This window comes from Mustela lutreola, chromosome 12 (assembly GCF_030435805.1).
Source record: "Mustela lutreola isolate mMusLut2 chromosome 12, mMusLut2.pri, whole genome shotgun sequence".
Classification (NCBI taxonomy): Eukaryota; Metazoa; Chordata; class Mammalia; order Carnivora; family Mustelidae; genus Mustela; species Mustela lutreola.
In genome coordinates, this window is record NC_081301.1 from 5,600,326 (window position 1) to 5,620,873 (window position 20,548).

General features: G+C 55.4%; 1 protein-coding gene across 1 annotated transcript in view; it reads right to left on the reverse strand.

Annotated features, from left to right (window-relative positions):
• HMCN2 (hemicentin 2) overlaps nt 1-20,548 on the reverse strand; it is a 144,235-nt gene that overhangs the window by 98,048 nt on the left and 25,639 nt on the right. Inside the window, exons 5-15 of the mRNA XM_059141359.1 lie at nt 17,848-18,019; nt 17,091-17,197; nt 16,040-16,160; nt 14,132-14,395; nt 11,403-11,547; nt 10,796-10,917; nt 8,166-8,438; nt 6,954-7,095; nt 6,312-6,439; nt 5,295-5,408; nt 2,745-2,894 (exon numbers count right to left, since the gene is read on the reverse strand). Of these exons, the coding sequence (XP_058997342.1) occupies nt 2,745-2,894; nt 5,295-5,408; nt 6,312-6,439; nt 6,954-7,095; nt 8,166-8,438; nt 10,796-10,917; nt 11,403-11,547; nt 14,132-14,395; nt 16,040-16,160; nt 17,091-17,197; nt 17,848-18,019 (1,738 nt within the window). The remainder of the gene's footprint in view (nt 1-2,744; nt 2,895-5,294; nt 5,409-6,311; nt 6,440-6,953; nt 7,096-8,165; nt 8,439-10,795; nt 10,918-11,402; nt 11,548-14,131; nt 14,396-16,039; nt 16,161-17,090; nt 17,198-17,847; nt 18,020-20,548) is intronic.

Consider the following 20,548-nt stretch of genomic DNA (forward strand, 5'->3'; position numbering starts at 1 on the left):
GTCTACCAGAAGCCGGACCCACAGGGGATGGGGGCCACCAACACGGGCACTCGCCGCCCTCCTTCCCAAACACGGCCAGGAAGCCGGTTCCCAGCTCAGCAGCAGGAGGTGGGCACAGCGCCCAGCCGTTCCCCGCCCTGGAAGGCTCTGCCCGCCTGGCTAGGAAGGCCGGGCCACAGCTGCCACCCAGATGGGCAGGAAATTCGATTTCCCACCGCCGCTGCCAGGCCAACTCTCCCAGACACGCTGGTGCTGGGCCACAGTCCATCCCTTCCCTGACCTCAAGCCGAAGGCCACCTGTGGCCAAGAAGCCCGCCTCTGGGGTACCAGACGTCTCCTCTGACCCAGGGAACCAGCCCTAAGGTCCATCGCTAACAGGTGAAGGCCAGGACCAGGCGGGCTTGTCAGGCTGGACCCAAAGAAATAAGGCACCGCTGAAAAGAAATCAGACACGGAGCAGAGGATGCCTGCCTGTGACAAAGCCAAGAACAGCCCTGCCTGGAGAGCCTTCTCCGTTCACCCAGAACCTATTATTAACAATGACAGCGGCGTGGATCAGAACCCGCCGCCCCAGGCCTGTCTCACCTCGCACACGTATAACGTCCCAGAGAGTTCACTGACCAGGGACCCGAGCCTCAGGGTGGGGAAGCAAGTCCGAGCTCACCCTGCCGCTGAGCATAGGGGATGCCCTCCAGGGGCCAAAGGCCTGGGCCCTGGGTTCAGATCTCAGCTCTGCCACTCACCAGCTGTGTGACCTTGGACGAGTTCCTTAAGCTCTCTGTGCTTTCTCCCGTTCCTACAGGAGGTAATGACCGAACCCGCCTCAAAGAGTTGTGAGGTTCACGTGCTAGTGCACAAGACAGGCGTAGAGCCGGCCCTGGCAGTGGCAAATTTCACAGAAATCCTGGCTTCCGTGTTTCTTGCTATCAGGCTCTAAGCCCGTGGCTTTCCCCACCCACCCCGCCCCACCCGAGAGGGAGCCACACAGCACACCCTCTATAGGGAACACTGAAGCACATCCTTCTCTACCCTAAAAACTCTCCTGACCCTCACAGGAGAAAGCCTAGACTGTGCTGGTCTCCTGAGGCAAGCACGACCCAGAGCAGTCAGCAGCCCCCGGGCGCCCCTCGGCCCCGGCTCGGTCCTACTCCCCGGCTCGCTTCTCTTGCCGCAGGAGGTCTGCTCCTGCCACTCCGCTTGCCTCGAGCACGGCTCCCCAGCTCATCACCTGCCTGACGGCTTCTGGGTTCATCCCGGACATCACCTCCTCCAAGAAGCCTTCCCAGCCTGCAGTGTCGTTTGGACCCCTTCTCTGGGCACCCACAGCTCCCCACAGATGCCACCTGCAAACGCTCCTGACCCTGAGATCCCACTTGTCCGTTTGCCGTCTCTCTCCTTGACACCAAGAGCGACACAAAAGCAGATGCTGAGTAGTGCCGTTGTGTCCCTAGCGCAGGGCCTGGCCCCCTGGGGACCACGTGCTGGAGGAAGGAGGGACGGAACAAAACAGAGGCTAAGGGTACCCCAAGCCTGGGGGATCCAACCCTGACTTGGTGCCAGTGTCCTCAGGGCCCGAACCTGCTCCCCTCAGGGCCCCCCACCGTCCTTGGGGAGCCCCTTGGCCATCCCACCCAGCCAAGACCAGCACCCTGCTATTTCTCTGTGCTTTCCCGGGACTCCCCGCATCTGCCTCCCCACCGTGGCCACAGCAAGCCCCTCAGAGCCCGGTTCGCACTGGCCCAGCATGCCCAGGAGCTGTGTCTACAACTCCGAGCCATCCCCACGGAACTCGTGCAAGCCCAGAATGCAGATGTCAAGGCCGTGAGTTGCTGCAGAAGAACCCAGACTCCTCATCTGTGAAATGGGGATAATCACCCCTCTGCTTATTAAGCACCCAAGATGGGCCAAACCCTGTGCTAAGCATTATTTGCCCATGATCAGCTCCATTTTACAGATAGGGAAACTGAGAGTCAGTGACTCAACCAAAGCACACAGATGGCAAGTGATGGAGACAAGACGGGAACTCGGGCCTCGGGGAGGACAATGCTGGTCTCTGTGGCAGGCAGCCCCCAAGGACCCCAGCCTCCTGGTACACACACACTTGAGTAGCCCCTCCCACCCACTGTGTGGCAGGGTTGGTCTCTGTGACCAACAGAATATGGCAGAAGTGAGTGTCTGTCCCTTCTAGGACGGGCTGGATATAAAGACTGCAGCTTCCTTGTGGGATTCTCTCCCTCCCCCTCCCCCCACTTTTCACCCCCCTCTCTCCTTCTCCCTCTCTCTTTCTCTCTTTTCTCTCTCCCTCTTGGTCAGTCTCTCTCTCTCTTAGCTCCCTTGCTTGTGGGAATCCATGTCAGGAGAAGCCTTCTAGAGACACGCACATGGTGGATGCACAGAGGCATCCCGCAAGCCGCCGCGGGAGTGAATCCAGACCGGCTCCTCCAGCCCCAGTCAAGCCTTCGGATGACACGTCCCCCGCTAAGCATCCCCTGCAATCTCATGACAGCCTCCGAGCCTCCGCCACCCAGCCAGGCCAAACCCTGGCCTTCCAGAAATGCCAGTGAGTAAATGCTTACTGTTTAAGCCACAGAGTTTTGGGGAAATCTGTCACTCAGTGAGAGGCATTGTGTCCTTGGTCCCATGTGCTCCAGACCCACACGATACAGATTCTGTACCAGCGTACTCTACAGGGGCGATCCCTCCTCCCTGCTCAGAGGTGGGGCAAAGGGGCAGGGGGCACTCACGTCCAACCTCCAGCCGGATCTCTGCAGACGCATCGCCCATCTCATTGACGGCCCGGCAGGTGTAGGTGCCAGCGTCCCTCTCCCGAGCTGCTGGGATCCGCAGTGTCCCGGAGCTGGAGGCTTCGGGGGCCAGAATCATTTCAAGACCCCCTGGACCAAAGACGGGAAAGCATCAGGCAGGTGCCCATGGTGGCCACAGAGGCTGCTGAGCCTTCCCGACCCTCGGGCTCCTGGAGCTGCACTGGGCCGAGGCCTGGGAGGGGCCGAATGGGGCAAGGTTGCTCCCCAAAAGCCAGGACCCCTGTTATTTAACAGGGACAGAGTTTCAGTTTTGTAAGAGGAACAGAGTTCTGGAAACAGAGGCCAGTAACTGTTGTACGACAGCGCGAAGGTATTTAGCACTACCGAGCGGTATCCCTAAAAAGGGTTACGATGTAAAGTTTGTTATATGCATTTTACAATTTTCTAAAAAGAAGGTTTAAGTCAGCCCTCCTGGCTCCGGTCCCACGGTGGGGGGCTTTCCCTTTGCCCCTCTGCTGACGAGGAGCGAGGCCCCGCCTGTCCCCCCATGTGTGACAGGCTCAGCACCCGCAGACTCCTTGCCTGGTTGGTCCCCAACCTCCGCCCAGGCTCCAGACTGGGAGGAACACACCCCAGCCATGGCTGCTTCTCTGACGCCTGACCCCAGGCAGGCCTCCCAAAACCCACCCCGAGGCCCCCCTCCTGTCTCCCTGCTGTGGTCTACTACGCCCAGGCTCCCCTGATCCAAACCCACTTTCTAGATTTTAATATAATTTTTTTATTTTTACTGCTTTTATTGTGGAGAAATGTACGTAACACAAAATTTGACCAGTTTTTAAGCATTCTGAGTGTCCAGTTCAGTGGCATGAAATAGGCCCACATTACGGTGCAACCCTCACCTCCATCCTTCTCCAGAACTTTCCCAGCTTCGCAAACTGAAACTCTGTCCCCAGCCCCCCAACACCTAGGCCCTGGTGCCCACTCTTTTCCTTCCTGTCCCTACGCATCTGCCTCATCTAGGTCCCCGTGTAAGGGGAATCCTAGAGTATGTTTCCTTCCAGGGATGGCTGATTTCTCTCCGCATATGGCCCCCACGCTCCTCTGTGCTGTTTTCAGAATTTCTCCCCTTCTTTTCAAATTAAAAAAAAAATGGGGGGGCACACCTGGGTGGCTCAGTGGGTTAAAGCCTCTGCCTTCGGCTCGGGTCATGATCCCTTGGTCCTGGGATCGAGCCCCATATCGGGCTCTCTGCTAGGCAGGGAGCCTGCTTCCCTTCCTCTCTCTCTCTCTCTCTGCCTCTCTGCTACTTGTGATCTCTGTCTGTCAAATAAATAAATAAATAAATAAATCTTTTTTTAATCCACTGAGCCACCCAGGTGCCCCAATAAATCTTTTTTTAAAAAAGAATTTTTTTTAATCATGGTAAAAAAAACCCAGAACAAAATTTGCCATCTTAACCACTTTCAAGAGCACAGTTCAGGGGCGATGGCTGAGTTGACATTGTTGTACGATTTTGAACTCCACTTCTCTTCCAGCCTGAATAATGTCCCACTGAGAGAGGCCCTTTTGACAAAGGGTTCCCGGGGCGGGTGCTCAGCCGGAATAGGAGAGACACGAGCACGGAGCCAGGAGTCCCGGGACCTCTGCCACCCAGGGGTGGCCTGGCACATGCTCAGACTCTGAGCTGCTTCTGCCTGTGTCAAGGTCAAGGTGGGCTCTGACAAGCTGGCAGACAGGTGCCATGAATGATAGAGTGCCTCCAGGTCAGAGAGGGCAACACGGGCAAAGGCTGACCCTTGAGAGGGAGCTGGGAGTCTACTCCTGGAAAGACAGGAGCAGCCCCTGCAGGGGGTTCCAGAACACTCCCAGCAGCCGAACTCCAGCTCCGAGTCTGGCATCGGGAAGCCCTTCTGGACCCATTCACTCAAAAGAGCCTCAGAACAGCCCTTGTAACAATGGCCCTGTTTCCAGATTAACCGCATCACCGTCACGGTCACTAAGAACACCAAGCCCGGGGGCACCTGCGGGACTCAGTGGGTGAAGCATCTGTTTTCGGCTTAGGTCGGGATCCTGGGGGTCCTGGGATCGAGCCCCGCAGCAGGCTCCCTGCTCAGCGGGGAGTCTGCTCTTCTCCCTCTCCCTCAAATAAATAAATAAAATATTAAAAAAAAAAAAAAGAACACCGAGCCCAGCCTGTGTTCCAGGCCTATTCTAAACATTTCACTTCCATGAACTCATGTCACCCTCACACAACTGACCTATCTGATGCTCCCGTTTCCCGGATGAGGAAGCAGGCTCAGCGATGCCAGGCCACCTGCCCACTGTCACCCAGGGGAGGCAGAATTTAAATCTGAGCCTACTCTAAATCCTGTTTCTGGCCACGGAGCTGGGCGATAGGGTGCTACTGGAACGGGCCAGCCCCCCAGACACCCCATTTGTAGGGCCACTACCCCATGACCATTCTGGAAAGCGGATCCTCCAGGGGCCCCAGAGGGACCATTCCCCAGGCCCCTCTCCCACCTGACGTACCTCGATACCAGATGACCCGGGGTGGTGGCACCCCGGACACGTCACACACCAGCACAGCCTCATCCCCGACAGCGGCCAGCACCACCGCGTTCACGGCCGAGATGGACGGTGGGTCTGCGTGGGAACAGATGGGGAACTTGGGACCCACCCACAGACTCCCTAGAGCAACAGTGCAGATTTTCCTAGGGGAAGAGGTGAGGACAGAGAAGGAGCCGCACCCCTGCCTTCTTCCCTACCCCTCTACCAGTCAGGGACCGTCACCCAGAAAGATCTGGCCCCTGTTGCTTTCTTAGAAGTTTCTGACCCAGGACCTCAAATGAAAGCCAGCCACTCTTGGAACCAACCCACCCTACACACATTTTTCTCATTGAATTTGCCGTAACAGCCAAAATGTGGGGCATCTGGGTGGCTCAGTTGGTTAAGTGGCTGCCTTCAGCTCAGGTCATGCTCTCAGGGTCCCGGGATTGAGTCCCATGTCCGTAGGGCTCTCTGCTCAGCAGGGAGTCTGTTTCTCCCTCTCCCTTTGCCCCTCCCCCTGCTTGTGTGCTCTCTCCCTCTCTCTTAAATAAATAAATAAGATCTTAACAAAAAAAAAAAAAAAAGGGAAGCTAAAACCCTACAAAGTCCTAAAATCCCCTACATGGGCTGCCCATCCCTCCCTGTCTCCGCCCCCAACTCCCTCCCATTCTCTCCACACTAGCCTTCTCCCAACCTCTTGAGGACCCCAGACTCATCCTGACCTCAGGGCCTTTGCCTCACCAGGTCCCTCCGCCTGGAACACTTCCCCATCCCCGTTTCTGCCCTGTGCTCCCACAGCACCCTCCAAAAGTGCCATTATCTGCTTGCATGCTTCTTCCGTGCCCCCCCATTAGAATTTCAGCTCCCCCCAGGCAGAGACCATGTACTCCCTGCTGTATCCCCAGGGCCTGGCACACAGTAGGTGCTCAGTAAGTATTTGTGGGTGGGAAGGAGGGAGGGAGAGAGAGAGGTTCTCCTGAGATGCCCGGGGCCCAGTACCTGTATAGTAGAGGGTGACCGTCTCCTCGTCTGTGCCGACCTCATTCACAGCCAGGCAGCTGTAATTCCCAGCATCCTCTGGGGCCACATCCTGAATGGTCAGGGTTCCCTGGGCATCCACTCGGATTCTGGAGTCAAGCCATAAAACAACATGTTCAGTGGCCAAGGGGCTGATCAGTTCTGGTCACACGAGAACTACCTCAGTCATCATCAATAACAACTTAATTAATAGCGTCACTAGTGATTGCCATTTTATACTGACTGCTTGCTCTGGGCCTGGCTGTGTGCTCGGAGCTTTACATAGATTGTGCTTGTGAATTCATGAAGGTAAAGCGACTTGTCCAACGTCACACAGCCTGGATGGCGGGGGCAGGGTTCAAGCACCGGTCCGCTGGATTCTGGAACTGTAGCTCCTGACCCCTGAACTCATACTGAGGCATCGCGATGTTTCCAAACTGATCTTGCTCCCGAGTCTCAAATGATCCCAGAAAGAAGGCAGGGCAAGCACTACCCTCTCCCCGCACCACCTCCCCACGGCCATCGCCCCATTTACAGGCAGAAAGATGGAGCCCCAGAGGCGTCCCCTGGAGGTCATTGTTCACCTGCCCCTAGTCCCAGAGCTCCTGGCCCTGGGCTTCTTACCTGCTGTCCTCTTGCAGAGCATGACCCTCTCGGCTCCAAGAGATGTGGGGCGGGGGGTACCCGGAGGCCGAGCAGCTGATGCTCACCTCCATACCCTGGGAGAAGTGCTGGGACCGGGAATGGATGCTGACCTGTGGGGCCCCTGTGGTGTAAAGAGTGGACGGGTAGGGGACAGCCTGTCAGGGCAGCCACGCCGCTCTGGGTGCCCAGCCCCGTCCTCCTCTCCATCCCCAAAGGGCCTGAATCTCCAGGGAGTGGCTTTCCTGGGAACCTGGGCTGACCAGGCAGCCGCCCAGGCCACACGAGGTGAATTTCCCAACGCCCCTGGGAGAGCCTCAAGCTCCCTGGGTTTCTGCTCCGGGCTGAGCATCTTGGAGAGGCTTGGGCAGATAGGCAGATGCCAGGGCTGGGGACAACTCTCATCGCCAGGGACCCTGAGTGAACCCAAGTCCTGCCCATGTGTTGGCCACAAACTTAGGTGTTCTGTTCACAGTACAACAGGCTTGTTAGACTCAAACAGACCCCACGAGGCCAACTCACCTAGAAAAGGTAAACAGCCCCTTCCCATGTCAGGGACAGACACAGCAAGTATATATGGCAGAGGCTAGACATGGCTCCAGACTCTTTCTCAACACATTCTAGGCAACTGACCAGGAGTTGTTGGCACCAGAGAGAACAGTTGTCCCAATAGGCTCATTTTCACGTTTGGGGAAATAGCGGCCCAGAGAGAGGGATCTGCGTACGCCCTGGGCAGACCCGAGGTGACCTCCAGGTCCTAAACCGCCCAGACGGGTGCTTTTCCCACTGTCTCCCCTGACCCCATCTGGCCAGTGCCCCCCAGCCCTCTGCCAAGTTCATCTGATCCCTGGACTTCCAGAAGTTTCCCAGATTCCATCCCTGCCTTAACATACTGGCAGGAGGAGGAATGGAGGTGTTTCACGGCATGAGAAACCAACAGGACACAATGAAATCGGCTTGGCCTACAGCAGTAGAAACTTAGGTTAGATATTGGGATGAACTTTCCAGCAGGGAGAACCACCAAACTTATGCTTGGAGACTATAGAATCCTCTTTCCCTGAAAGCTCAGAAGACGCTCACAGGACTAAAGTTGCCTGCCAGACTGATGCGTGGGCAGAGGCACGGATGGACGGGCTCTGGGGAGAGGCAGTAGATGTGTTAAACTGGAAGGACAGGCAGAAGGCAGAGCCTCACCTCGCACCAGGAGCCAGACGGACGCCCTGGTGACCCCATTGGCGTTGCTGGCCAGGCACTGGTACCGCCCACCATCACTGGGACTGATGTCGCTGACCTCCAGGGACAGGTCGGCCAGCTGGGTGATTCTGCCCATCGAGGCCGACAGGACTCGCCAGTCCCGGATCCACGTCAGGTTGTAGGGGACATCGCTCAGGACCTGGCAGGACAGGATGGCAGTCTCCCCCGGGGACACGGTGATGTTGGGGGCGGGGACCAGCTGCGGCGGGGGATCTGAAGGGGTAAAAACAGGAAAACAGGAGGGGGCTGACATGGAGAGGGGCCCATCCTGCAGGTATCGGGGGCGTCCTGACTCCAGAGTCCCGCACAGGATCCTTGAGGACACGTCAGGCTGTAGAGCAGCAGAGGGACCATCTGCTCACCATCCCGGACCGGCGCTGCCGGCGGAGGACACATTCCCCCCACGTCCCCTGATGTCCCCACCACCATCACACTCCCGCTGAGGGCTGCGCGGCATCTGCGTGCGTTCCACAGGACACTCAAAGGCAACACGTGGCCAGCTCTCCACCGCTCTTCTCAGCCGTGAGCCCCTGACTCCACCCTGGGGAGGACAGCCCGGGAGACCACCCTCAAGAGGGACACGGTGATGAATACCGAGCTATTCTCTCTGCAGATCGCAGGGGGTTCCTAACAGCCAAATGTACAACCGAGGTCACAGCCCCCAAAGAGGCAAGCGCTAAGACCACTATCTTGACAAGGTTTAAGGGGTAAGTGACGAGGCCAGAGACTGTCTAAGCAGGGGTGTGGGCCCGAGCCCTCGCAGGGAGAGAGCTGGGTCTGCACAAGTTACACGTGCTAACGGCCTGCTGTCACCAAAGAGCATGTGAACTTGACAGCCCCGAAAAACGATACCGTAGAAACCAGCCAGAAATAATATTCTGGGGCAAATGAAAAAATCTGACTGCAGCCAAATTAAACAGCACTAAGGTATTATCATTCGTTTTATTAGGTGTGATCAGAAAATTTTTATTATATGGGAAAATGTACTTTCTTAAAAAAAAAGAGAGAGAGATAAATACTGAAATGTCAGGATTCCCTACAATTTAGTTTAAAATAGTTTAGCCAGAGAGCAAGAAAGCAAATATGGAAAAATTTTAGTGATTAGTAAGTCTAAGGAATGGGTGTGTGTGTTTCCTTACACTGTTCCCTTTTCCTGTCCGTATCATTTATAAAAAATGAAACCATGGGGCGCCTGGGTGGCTCAGTTGGTTAAGCAGCCGACTTGATTTCTGCTCAGGTCATGATCCCAGGATCATGAGATCGATCCCACGGAGAGAGTCTGCTTGGGATTCTCTCTCTCTGCCTCCCTCTGTCCCTCCCCCCTCCTCAAATACATAAATGCTTAAATTTTTAAAAATAATTAAAAATGTAAAAGTAAAACTGTTAATTCATTCCATAGAAGCATGTTTGCAGACACATTGTATCATTAGATGATAAAAAAAAAAATCAGGTTGTCCTATGTGTCATACACATAGATGTGTAATACATATGTATAATTACTATTCTAGTTTTCTTAAAATGCATACATAGATAAAGGTCTTAAAGGAAGTAAATTAAAATGCTATGGGGGGCGCTGGTGGCTCAGTCACTTAAGTGTCCAACTCTTGATTTCAGCTCAGGTCATGATCTCAGGGGTGTGAGATCAAGCCCTGCTTCAGGCTCTGAGCTCATGGGGGAGTCTGCTTGGGATTCTCTCTCCCTCTGCCCCTTCCTCCCCACGCCACATGTATGTGCTCTCTCTCTCTCTCCTTTTTCTCTAAAATAAATAAACAAACCTTTTTTAAAAAATGCTATGGAGGGTGTTTCTAGAATAAGACCAGAGCTTATCCAGATCTTCTCTTGCCTGTCTGTACTCCCCTGGTCTTCCTGCAAGGAGCATGGCGAGTCTGTGTGAGATTAGAGGCTGCAGACTGGCTAATCTTTCCACGTTCCTTGGGCTCTTTTTCTTCTCTTCACGACAGTTTAGATTCCCGGTTTATTTATTTATTTTTAAAGATTTTATTTATTTATTTGACAGACAGAGATCACAAGTAAGCAGAGACAGGCAGAGAGAGAGAGAGAGGAAAGTTCCCTGCTGAGCAGAGAGCCCAACGTGGGGCTCAATCCCAGGACCCTGAGATCATGACCTGAGCCACTTAGCACACTGAGCCACCTAGGCGCCCCTAGATTCCCGATTTGTAAGACAGAGCTGATTTCATTTCTAGATGGCCTGTGGAATCTCCAACCTTCCTGAGCTGGATGGTGCCATCCTGGCAGGACCCTAAGGCATTAAGGGAGGGGGTTTCCAGATGGACGGTGGGCCCTGGAAGGGCCGAGGGGAGGAGGGCATGACCCTAGCCTGGCTGCTCGGCCTCTCTCCATCTGAGATCAGCAGGCCACTCCTGGGTGACAGCCCAAATGGGGCTCCAGGAGGCAGGTGGCCGCATGGGCAGCAGACTCTGGGGGATGGACAGTTCCTAGCAGCTGGCTGGCATGCTCCCCCACAGATGGAGACACCCTGGGGGAAACCCTAGAGGGAAAAATCAGGAAGGAGGTGGGGAGGGGACACAAGGATGGCGGGAAGGACAGACCTGTGACAACAATCTGGGCCTTGGCTTGTCCGGTCCCAGCCCTGCTGATGGCCGTGCACTCATACGTCCCTTCCTCGGTCTTGGAGGCCCGTGGGATCTCCCAGCTGCTGTTTCCTGACACCCTGAAACCACAGAACAGCTGGAGACACACAATCCCGCTGACCCAAGCCAGGGACCCCCAGCCTCATCCGATCCCTAAACCCTGCCCAGAGGGGACAAATCCTCTTGGAGACTTGGTAGGAAGAGTGAGACTACCAAGAGCATGCAACTTTTACAACATGCTGTGTGACTTGGAGCAGGTCCCTTTCCCTCTCTGAGCGTGACTTTCTTGTCCATGATGGGGAGGGTCTCAGAGGGTCCTTCCTGCCCTGCCCTCATGGAGCCAGGCCCTGCACGGGATGAGTGTTCCAGAAGCCGAAGAGGCTCATAGCTCCTTCACAGGGTGATGACCCAGCAGTGGTGGGAGCTTTGGGGGCCACCTTCCCCCATTCCGGGCCAAGTTGCGAGCTGCCGGGAGGACACTATGACTGAGACCAAGGTCCTTCTCCTGCCACCCACCCCCTCAGACCCCCAGGTCTGGGGACACCAGCGACCAGCACCCACTCACTGAAAGTGCCTTTCCTCGCCCAGTCTGGCTCCGTTCCGCCGCAGCTGCAGCCGGAAGGGCAGGGTGCTGTGCACAGAGCAGGAGACCAGCAGGGGCTGGTGCAGATAGCCATGGATCCTCGGGGGCATGCTGACCATGGGGGCACCTGCAGGCAAGGCCCAGCAGTCAGGGTCCCTCCCTGCCAGCCCCTCACAGCCCGCCCTCCTCAGCGATGCTGAGATGCCGGGATGAGCCAGGATTCCATCCCTGGCCCTGCCATCTGGAGGGCACCAAGAACTGGTTGCTTTGCCCCTGCTAGCTCGGATTCCACCTCTATAAAATGGGCTCAATCCTGGTACCGACATCCCCGTGCTGTCGTCCGGAGAGTTGGTGAGAGGCAGGGTGTGTGCACAGGGCATGGCCAGCCCTCGCAGGAGGAGCTCCTGTCCCGTCTGGGGTTTGTGGGAGGACCAGCCAAGAGGGACCGGCCTGCGCCCCCGCCTTCTCCACTGTCCAGGACGCAGACATCGGACCAGTCCCGAGATCTGACGAAATGCTCCCCAGACTGGGCTCTCCACACTTCCAGACCTCTCATCTGCCTGGAGGGTCAGTCTCACCCAAGGATGTTGGAAGAAAGCCTTTTTGTTTATTTAAAAATAAGCAAAGCTGGAACATGGCTGTGAACGCGAAGTTCACACACATTTTTGAGATAAAATAAGACTTCAATGAAATCTCAGTTTCTGATGAGCCCCATGGGACCCCCGGGAGACACCCTCCTCCGCCTATCCCTGGTCTTGGGGTGACATGTTTCTCCCCATGGCCAGTGGAATCGCTTCAGTGGGAAGGTCTGAGAACACCCCCGCAGGGTCAGCGACTGCTATCAGGGCCTCACTGGGGGATCGCGGGCGTAGGCTCAACTCTCGTCCTGCCCTCCCCCTCCGCATCCCCACCAGAGATGCTCTGTGGGTGAGACAATGCACCAGACGTCCTCTGAGCCCAGAGCTGGGGGTGGGCGGGCGGCGGGTGACATCATGCTGCGGGCTCCCTGCCACATCCCCGGGGAGAGGGATGTCGGACCATCCAGCCACGTCCTCAGCTGTGTGCAGAGCAAGTCACCGCTCACCCACACACACTGGGGCCTCTGCAAGGCCAGCTCAGGCTCTGTCTTCCATGAGCTCCATGAGCCCAGGAAGCACCACCCGCCCATGTCTCTAAACCCAGGGCCTCCTGCTCAAGGCCAAACTCCCAGCCTCCCAGATCTAGAAGGTGGGGAAAGAAGTAAAACTCCAAGTCACTTCCATTCTCCCTGCCCTGCGCGTGCATGCGCGTGCGCGTGCCCACACACACACACACACACACACACACACACACACTCACTTTCATCTAGAGCAGAGATGAAGACCAAAGCCAGAGCTAAATTCCAAACCCTTGGTTCCTCTGAAAGACCAGGAGAGAGAGAAACAGAAGTAGCTTTGCCCCTGCTGAAACTCCTTCCTGAAAATTCCTCCTTGGGCTTCTAAAAGCCAAGGGAGGAGGGGCCCAGGGACCACAGCAGGGGAGGGGAGGCCAGGAGGCTGAGAGAAGGGGGTCCCAGGCCCCCCCACCGCGTCACACTTGGCCTCTCAAAGTCCTGTACCTCACCGTGGGCACCTTCGTGCCCTCCCTGCACCCCTACTTGAAGTAGACAGAGGATTTTGCTCCTTGTCCAGAGATCCCCAGTGAAGAAGATGTTGGGTATCAATGACCTCCATCTCTGTGAGCTCCCCCCAGGCCACTGCCATGGGAAAGGGGGGAGTGATCAAGAGGAGGGAACAAAACCAATGGGGAAGCTGTTGGGCAGTGAACTCAGATACCCCAAGCCAGGACCAGAGGCAGAGCTGGAGAGCCAAAGACTCAGCCCTGTGCTCTGGAAGCTTCTGACCTAGATGTGCGATCTCAGGGACACAAGGAAACAAGCAAGAAGCCACACGTGACCAAAGATAGGACCGTAAAATGACCTGCGCCCACAATGACATGAGACTAACAGCAGCTGTCACATGTGGGGGACCCTGGACCACGATGCCCACATCCTGGGCAGAGCCTCAGGGCACCCAAGAGATGTCTTGCTTTGTGCATTAGCTTATGGAACCCTCGGGGCAACCCTGTGAGATGGGCAGCCTCAGCTGCTTCATCTGTAAAATGGGGACACACCTCAGAAGTATTGTAAGACTCCGTGAGCTACTACATGGCAGGTGCTTGGCTCAGGATTGTCCCATGAGAGGCGCTCAAGACGGTGACTGGTCTTACCATGATTATGATTACGCAAGAGCGCACCCCCACTCACTGCCCTGCCCCTTGCTGTACCTACAGAGCCTGGCACCACGATGGACACAAAATGAATGCTAGATGAGTATCTGGATGGAGGCACACATGCATGAGCAGAGGGGGGTGGATATTTGGATGGATGGATGCATGGACGAGTAAGTGGATAGATGGACGAAGGATGGACAGATGGATGGAGGGAGGTTTGGATCCATGAGTGGTTGGGTAGATGTCTGAGTGGGTCAACAGAGGATGGCCTTGTACTAATTCCTTGACCTGATAGCCACATCTGAAGCCACTCAGTACTGAGCACATCACATGGCAGAGTGTGCAGCTCGTAGAAGCTTAATGAGCATTTCCTCATCTCATCTAATCAGGGAAGGCTTCCGGGAAGAAATGGGTCTCCAAGGGAGCCAGGGAGCTGGGAGCGGTAAAAGCCCATCACTCACCTGGGGCCACCCCACTGTAGGAAACTCCAGACACACGGACCAGGGGATTCCCCTCATGGTCTTGGCCCTTCACCTTGAGGTAGAAGCGCTCCTGGGGAGCCTGGAAGGGTGGTCCGCCCCACAGCTGATACGTGGATCCGTTGGAGAGGGGCTGCGTGGGCAGAGTCAGGAGGGGCTGCCCTGAGCTGCGCGAGAGCTCCACCGAGTCCAGGTGGCCAGGGGCCTGCAGGCCCGTGGAGTTGATCACCAAGGAGATGGGCACCCCTGCGGAGGGAAGGGTGAGGAAGAAGATCCTGGCGTCTGTATCTGCTCCATGATCCTCCCCAAGCAGGGGTCCTCGGTCCACAATCAGGGACCCAGCCTACTTGGCCCTTCTACCGCCCGCTCACCTTCTGTTCCTTGTGCCAACTAATGCTGGGGGTGGATGAACAGAGGGGGCCTGCTACTGTCCGTGGTCCTGAAATGCCCCGTCCATCCTGGCCACGGCTGCCCACCGCTGCATCACCTCCTGTCTGCAGACTCGAGCATTTCTCTCCACCCTCCCCTCCCCCAGGAACTCTGGGGCTGGCTGTCATCAGGCAGGCTCTGGGACCAGCCTAGGTGGGAGACACCTGCGGGCCTGGGAACTCCAGCTCCTGCCCGTCCTTCCCCTCTGCTTAGCTTTCCTTTGATTTGTCTTTCTGACTTATTAGAAGTGGACGTTTCACATTATTCCAGAAAACACAGAATTGGAGTTGGGCTTCATGATTCCCTCAGCTGATTTGGGAAGGTCGCTCGGGTCTTTCCCTTTTCACAGTTATTAATTTTTTTCCTTAGAGATCATAAACCAGGAAACAGGGTGTGGTTGGTATGATCCCATCAAATGCCTTAAAATTTTTGAAGAAACATGGAACAATCTGGAAAGGGCATTTAAATCTGGAAGTCCAGATTCCTTTGAAAAAGGACGCATGTCCATGCTGGGCCCAAACTCCACTGCAGCAACAATCAGCCAAGGGCATGCTCCCGGGGGGTGGGAACCCCCACTTCCTGATGCCCCTGTACTGAGGCCAAGTGCCACCTGCCGTTCATCATTTACAACTGCCCTGCTATTTCTCTCTCCCCCCTTTTTTAAAAAAAAAAAATTATCTTGGACCCACATCTTTCCCAAAAGCAGAAACCCGAGAAGGTCACCTGTGGCCCCCCCTTCTCCCTCTCCCACTGGGGAACGGCCCTAGGGACCCTTCAGTTTTCAAGCACCGCATTTAGGATTTCTTATCTCTCCTGACTCTAGAAGCTTCCCTGCCTCTCCCCCTTCCTGCTACTGGGAAAAACAAGCACTAAATAAGCAAGCAGCCTCCTTTCACTTTGAAGATCTTACTGCTGGTCCTGGCACAGAACCAACCAGGGCTGACAAGGGTGACAAGGGTTAGAGGAACTGCACACTCTACAGCGCTAAGGCTCTGCCAGCTACCGCCTTGGTCCCCAGTCAGTGACCCGGAGTTAGCCTGACCTGGTCTAGGTCCCTCCCCATCTCCCTTCCGATCTGGTCCCAGCAAAATCCTCTGAAGAGTCCCCCATGGTGAGGGACCACAATTCCCAAACTATAAACTGGGACCCCTGATCTGGCCACCAGATGGTGGTTTCTGGCATAGAGTTCTGGAAACCAGAGCCAAAAGCCTCTGCCTGCTCTGGAGCCCAGCCTTCTCCAGATGGAACCATGCTGGGGCAGACAGGCAACCCCAGATCCCAGTGGGTGCCTTCTGACCAGAAAACGGATCTTGAGCCTCCAACTCCAACATCCTCCTAGACTCCCAAGCCCCCCCCCCCCCAGCCTGCACAGGGCCCACTCTAGCTGCACACTCGTGGCCTGCCTCCCAAGGCTCCCCCACGTCCCAGAAAGCATCGCCCCCAGGGTCAGGAGCACTGTACCTTGCAGGGGCCACTCGATGGTGTGGTTGAGGTCCAGAGAGGGCTGGGTGGAGAAGCCGGCCCGGAAGTCGATGTTGCTGACACCTGTGATCCTCACTGAATGGCGACCACTGCTGTAGACCTAGCAAGACCCAGACCCCATCCCCAGGGCACCTGACTCCTGTTCCAGGGCAGAAAGCTGCCACCCTGACCTGGTGCTGACTGCTGGAGTTCTCCCCACTTTGCAGACATGAAAGGCAACTCCCCTGCTCCCTGAGGGCCCAGCGCTATGCTCCCTAAATGCAGAAGAGGCCCCAGCTGTGGTACTGTCCTGAGTAGGACTCTTGAAGCTGCTCTGCCTTTCCAGCTGCCCACCCCCCCCCCAACACTCACAGCCCCATCTGTCCCCTGTATGTCTAATCTCTGCCTTGCCTTCTCCACTGGCATTAGAGCTCTTGGCTCAAAAATGCTCAGAGTTTGAAGGGCAGGGCCAATGTTGCCCCTTCACCTGTAGCATCTACACCTCGCCCAGGGTCTGGCATCCAGGAGGTGCTCCATAAAGGTTTGCTCAACCAGCAGGAGCTCACATCCTTCCGAGGCAGCAGCCTGTCCCATGCCAGGACCTTCTGCCAGGAGCCCAGCCTTCCCCCAGTCCCCGGTCTCCAGCACCTTACAGATGAGAGCAGGCCCCCCACCCCCTGCCAGGCATGTTCCTCTAAGCCATCCTTCCCCCATGGTCACCCTTGTTTCTTTTGTTCATTCTTCATAGGATAGGTTTCTGAAACTCAAGCTGGCTTAGTCACCTACCTCTGCACACTCAAGCTGTTTCTCTAACTCTTTCTTAAAAGTTCCCTAACTAACCCCAAACCACTCTACTTCCTCTCACTGTTGCAAAGCAGAACAGTTCTCCTCTGTTCTTGACCCTCTGCTTCTATTGATATGTCCACATCACCACCCATGCTCCAACCCACAGCTCCCCAGGGCCCCAGGCTCCCCAGGACAGGCAGGAGGGAGACAGGGCCCCAGCTTGGGGAAACCAGCCTCCCTCCCCCTGGGAATAAGGGCCTCTTACCTTGATGGACCACAGCCCAGGATGCTCAGGCTTAAAGGCCACAACCTTGGCAGAGTCAGGGATGTTGAGAAGCACATTGAGGCCCTCATCCTTCTGTAGGATCCTCCCTGTGGAACCCCCAAGGAGTTCTCAGTCCCTCATCTTTTCCTGGTGGTGACAGAAGCCCCATCCTGTCCCCAGGAGCCCAGAGCCCTCCAAACACCAACCTCAGGCTTCCCAGAGTAACTGACAAGAGACCTTCGGTGGTATTTGGTCCTTCATCTCATTGTGCACGCCACCCTCGTCCACCCCATCAGGGTCGGACACCTCTAGACCTGGGAACCACGACATCCTTGGAGCACTGTGAGGCCAGGTGGCCAGGTCCCAAATCACACTGACCCTGGGTGACCTGAACAAGTCACTCTACCTTCCAGAGCCACAGCTTCTCATCTCGTGGCCTGCCACTAATTCTTGCCCTGACTGACCTGCTAGGCCACCGTAGGGATCCGCTGAGAGAACAGAGGAAGACGGCACATGAGCCTCGCGTCCCAGGGCCTGTGGTTACCTTCCTTCCCCTCACCTGGCCGCTCACGGCCTCCCTGCTTCCTCGCCCACCACAGGCACCCCCTCTGCCCTCCACGTGGCTTCCCCCACCCTCCTTGTTCCCAGAGCCTTGTGTCCAAACCCCCCGCCACCCTGGGTCTTTCTCTTTGTCCTATCCTGGACTCCTAGCTCAGTCTCGGGTTCAAAGAAGAGGCCAGTAGTGGGGTACACATACCCAGAGGGTCGCGGACTTCAATCTGGGGCCCCGGACCACTCAGGGAGACGGTGACCTCCTTCAGGCTGGGGTCAAAGGGAATCTTCCACGTGTGCTCGCCCTCCTCCTTGTGGTCCGTGGACAGCAGGTGCACCTTGGTGGCCTGGACCGCAGACTCTACCCACTTCAGCACCTGGGAGGCAGGCATAAGAAGCGGATGCCGGCAGGTGTCTCTGGTCTTATTTAGAACCGACCCACCGGAGATAGGTCTCTAATAGGTTCCTGGCAGGATCCAGTCCCCCACCTGGGTTTGAGGCAGCATATAGGCTTTCCAGGTCACCCAGGGCCACCCCACTCCCACTGCCCTACACCAGGCCAATTCACACTTCATTACCCTCTTGGCCTATGGGCTGGGAGCTGTGAAACCTGGATTGAGGCTGCTTGGAAGGAAGGGCTAATCTCAGTGGCACCCATTACTTCCTCCAGAAAGCCTTCCTGATGCCTCCTACACACAGATGAACCCTTGTGATCCAGACTCTCCCCCAGAACCATGTAAGTCACCGTCACCCCAAGGGGCCTCAGACCACCCTCCTGCCAGGGTGCCCTAAGCAGGACTGAGGGGATCTGCTGCAAAGATAGAGTCTCCTCCTGATCTGTGTCACGGCATTGAGAAATCTTCAATCCTTAAACCTTAAAATTGCAGATTCATTCTAAAATCTTAAGTGTTTGGGGCTGGTCCCAATGAAAAGCAGATAAGAGGTGAGGACTCCCCCTCCAGACTAGCAGATCACCTAGGTGCACATTTAAAGTATTATTTGGGGGGGATCCTCAAAATCCCTCAAAGACCACCCCCCAGGAGTACACAGACCCCATGTCAGCCACCAGATCTCTCACTGAGCATAAAATTACGGAGTTTCTCCCAATCCTCACCATGGCCTTCAAGACCACATGTTCTGTCCTGGGTTTTAGGCAGTTGTCCAACAGGTCAGTTTGCCCTGACTCTCCCCATGCTCGCATGGGTTGGACCCCCAGGGTTGGACCCCCATGCCTCCCGAGGCAGTGCCCACCACACATGCTGCTCTCTTGCAGAAATGACCCACTCCCTCCTGCTTAGATTCATGCCTGCCTCCCCTCTTGGCCTGGAAGCCCCATGAGGGCAGGGACTCTCTGCTATGCCCCGAGCTCAGTGGCTGGCATGGAGAGGGTGTTTGGGAAGCTTCTGTTCACTGTGTGTGATACGGCAGGGCGCACAGCTCCTGAATGCGGGCATCTGATCACAGACCTCTCACTCTGTTCACCCCCAAGCCCGCCTTGTGATCACACCTCCCAGTTTCCCGTTAGAAAACCAGGAATGAGGATGAGGAGGGGGCTTCCTTCCAGGCCAAGTAAATTTCAAGTTTTCCCAGGATGCTTCTCAAACTAAACAAAATGAAACTTGAACCTCGCTGTGCAGCAAAGGAGCACCATAACCACAGAGAGAAAAGAAGAACTCCTGGAGCCTTGAGAACCCAGGGTTCCACTGAGCTTTCCTGGTGGGAGGCACCCTGGGGACAGAAAGAGCTGCAAAGACATTCTTATTTAGGAACCTGGATTCGGCACAACCATCAGTGCCCAGCTCAGGAGACTGTTTATGCATCTTGCAGGATAAAGCAAAGACATAAAGATGGTAAGTCTTGCTGAACCAAGATTTTCTCTTACAGCCAAGTGTAAGAGAGAGTTGCAAGTGTTTTATTTATATACAAATTCATTCCAAGTGAATTTATAACCCGGGGATTTCTAAATACCATTCCCCACAGGGATTGTTTGGAGAAATGGCTGATTCTAGGGCTGGGGCAGGTGATTTACAAGGTAAGTGTGAGACAACTGGTCGTTCCACTAAGCCAGGAGGTTCTCAGGAACTAAGGGGACACACCAATAGGAACCAGCCCAAGACAGCTCCCATTAGCTAAATCTGGGGGAACTTGAGCCCCCAAAACACAATGACTGTAATTAACGGAAACAGATCCGATTGTAGACTCTGCGTGCCCACAATAATACTCAAAAAAAAAGAAAAGCAAAATTCAAAGCAATGAAACCTCACTTACCACCAACGAAGGTCACTTCTTTATTAAAGACAAAGAACTAAGTATGATCCCTGCCTTTTCAATAGGTTTTTTTGTGCTTCAAAAACACCAGGACCTCAAACGCTCTTCTTCGTGGAAGGAGGCTCACGAATAAATATGCAAGAGATGATACAATTAGGACACCACCATCCTGCAACCCTTAATGAAGTCACCGTTTCAGGCAAGCGTCCGCCGTGGACGCTACAACCATTGGGTGAGAGTGGGTGGGGGACCATATGTCCACGCAGAACCCCAGCATTAACCCACAGACCACTTGCACCATACAGGGAAAAATGTGGCCCTACGATACAGATAACTGTCACCTCCTTCACCCAGGAACCAAACCTACCATCGGGAACAGCAGGACACTCAGACATGACTTACCTCCTGGTGTGATGCAACCAAAGAGAGACACATAGCACCAACCGTGAACTATTCCTGCCTCCAATGCTGGCCTCTGCTCATCAGTCCCTGAGAACTAACTGCCAGGTTAGTTAGGGAAATGGGGGGCGGGGAACAAATTAATGACACCACAAGGAAACAATCAGATGAATCTGGAACCTGGGGCATTGTACAATCAAGGCCTTTCCAGCAAGTTAGTGGCGTAAAAAAAAAGGGGG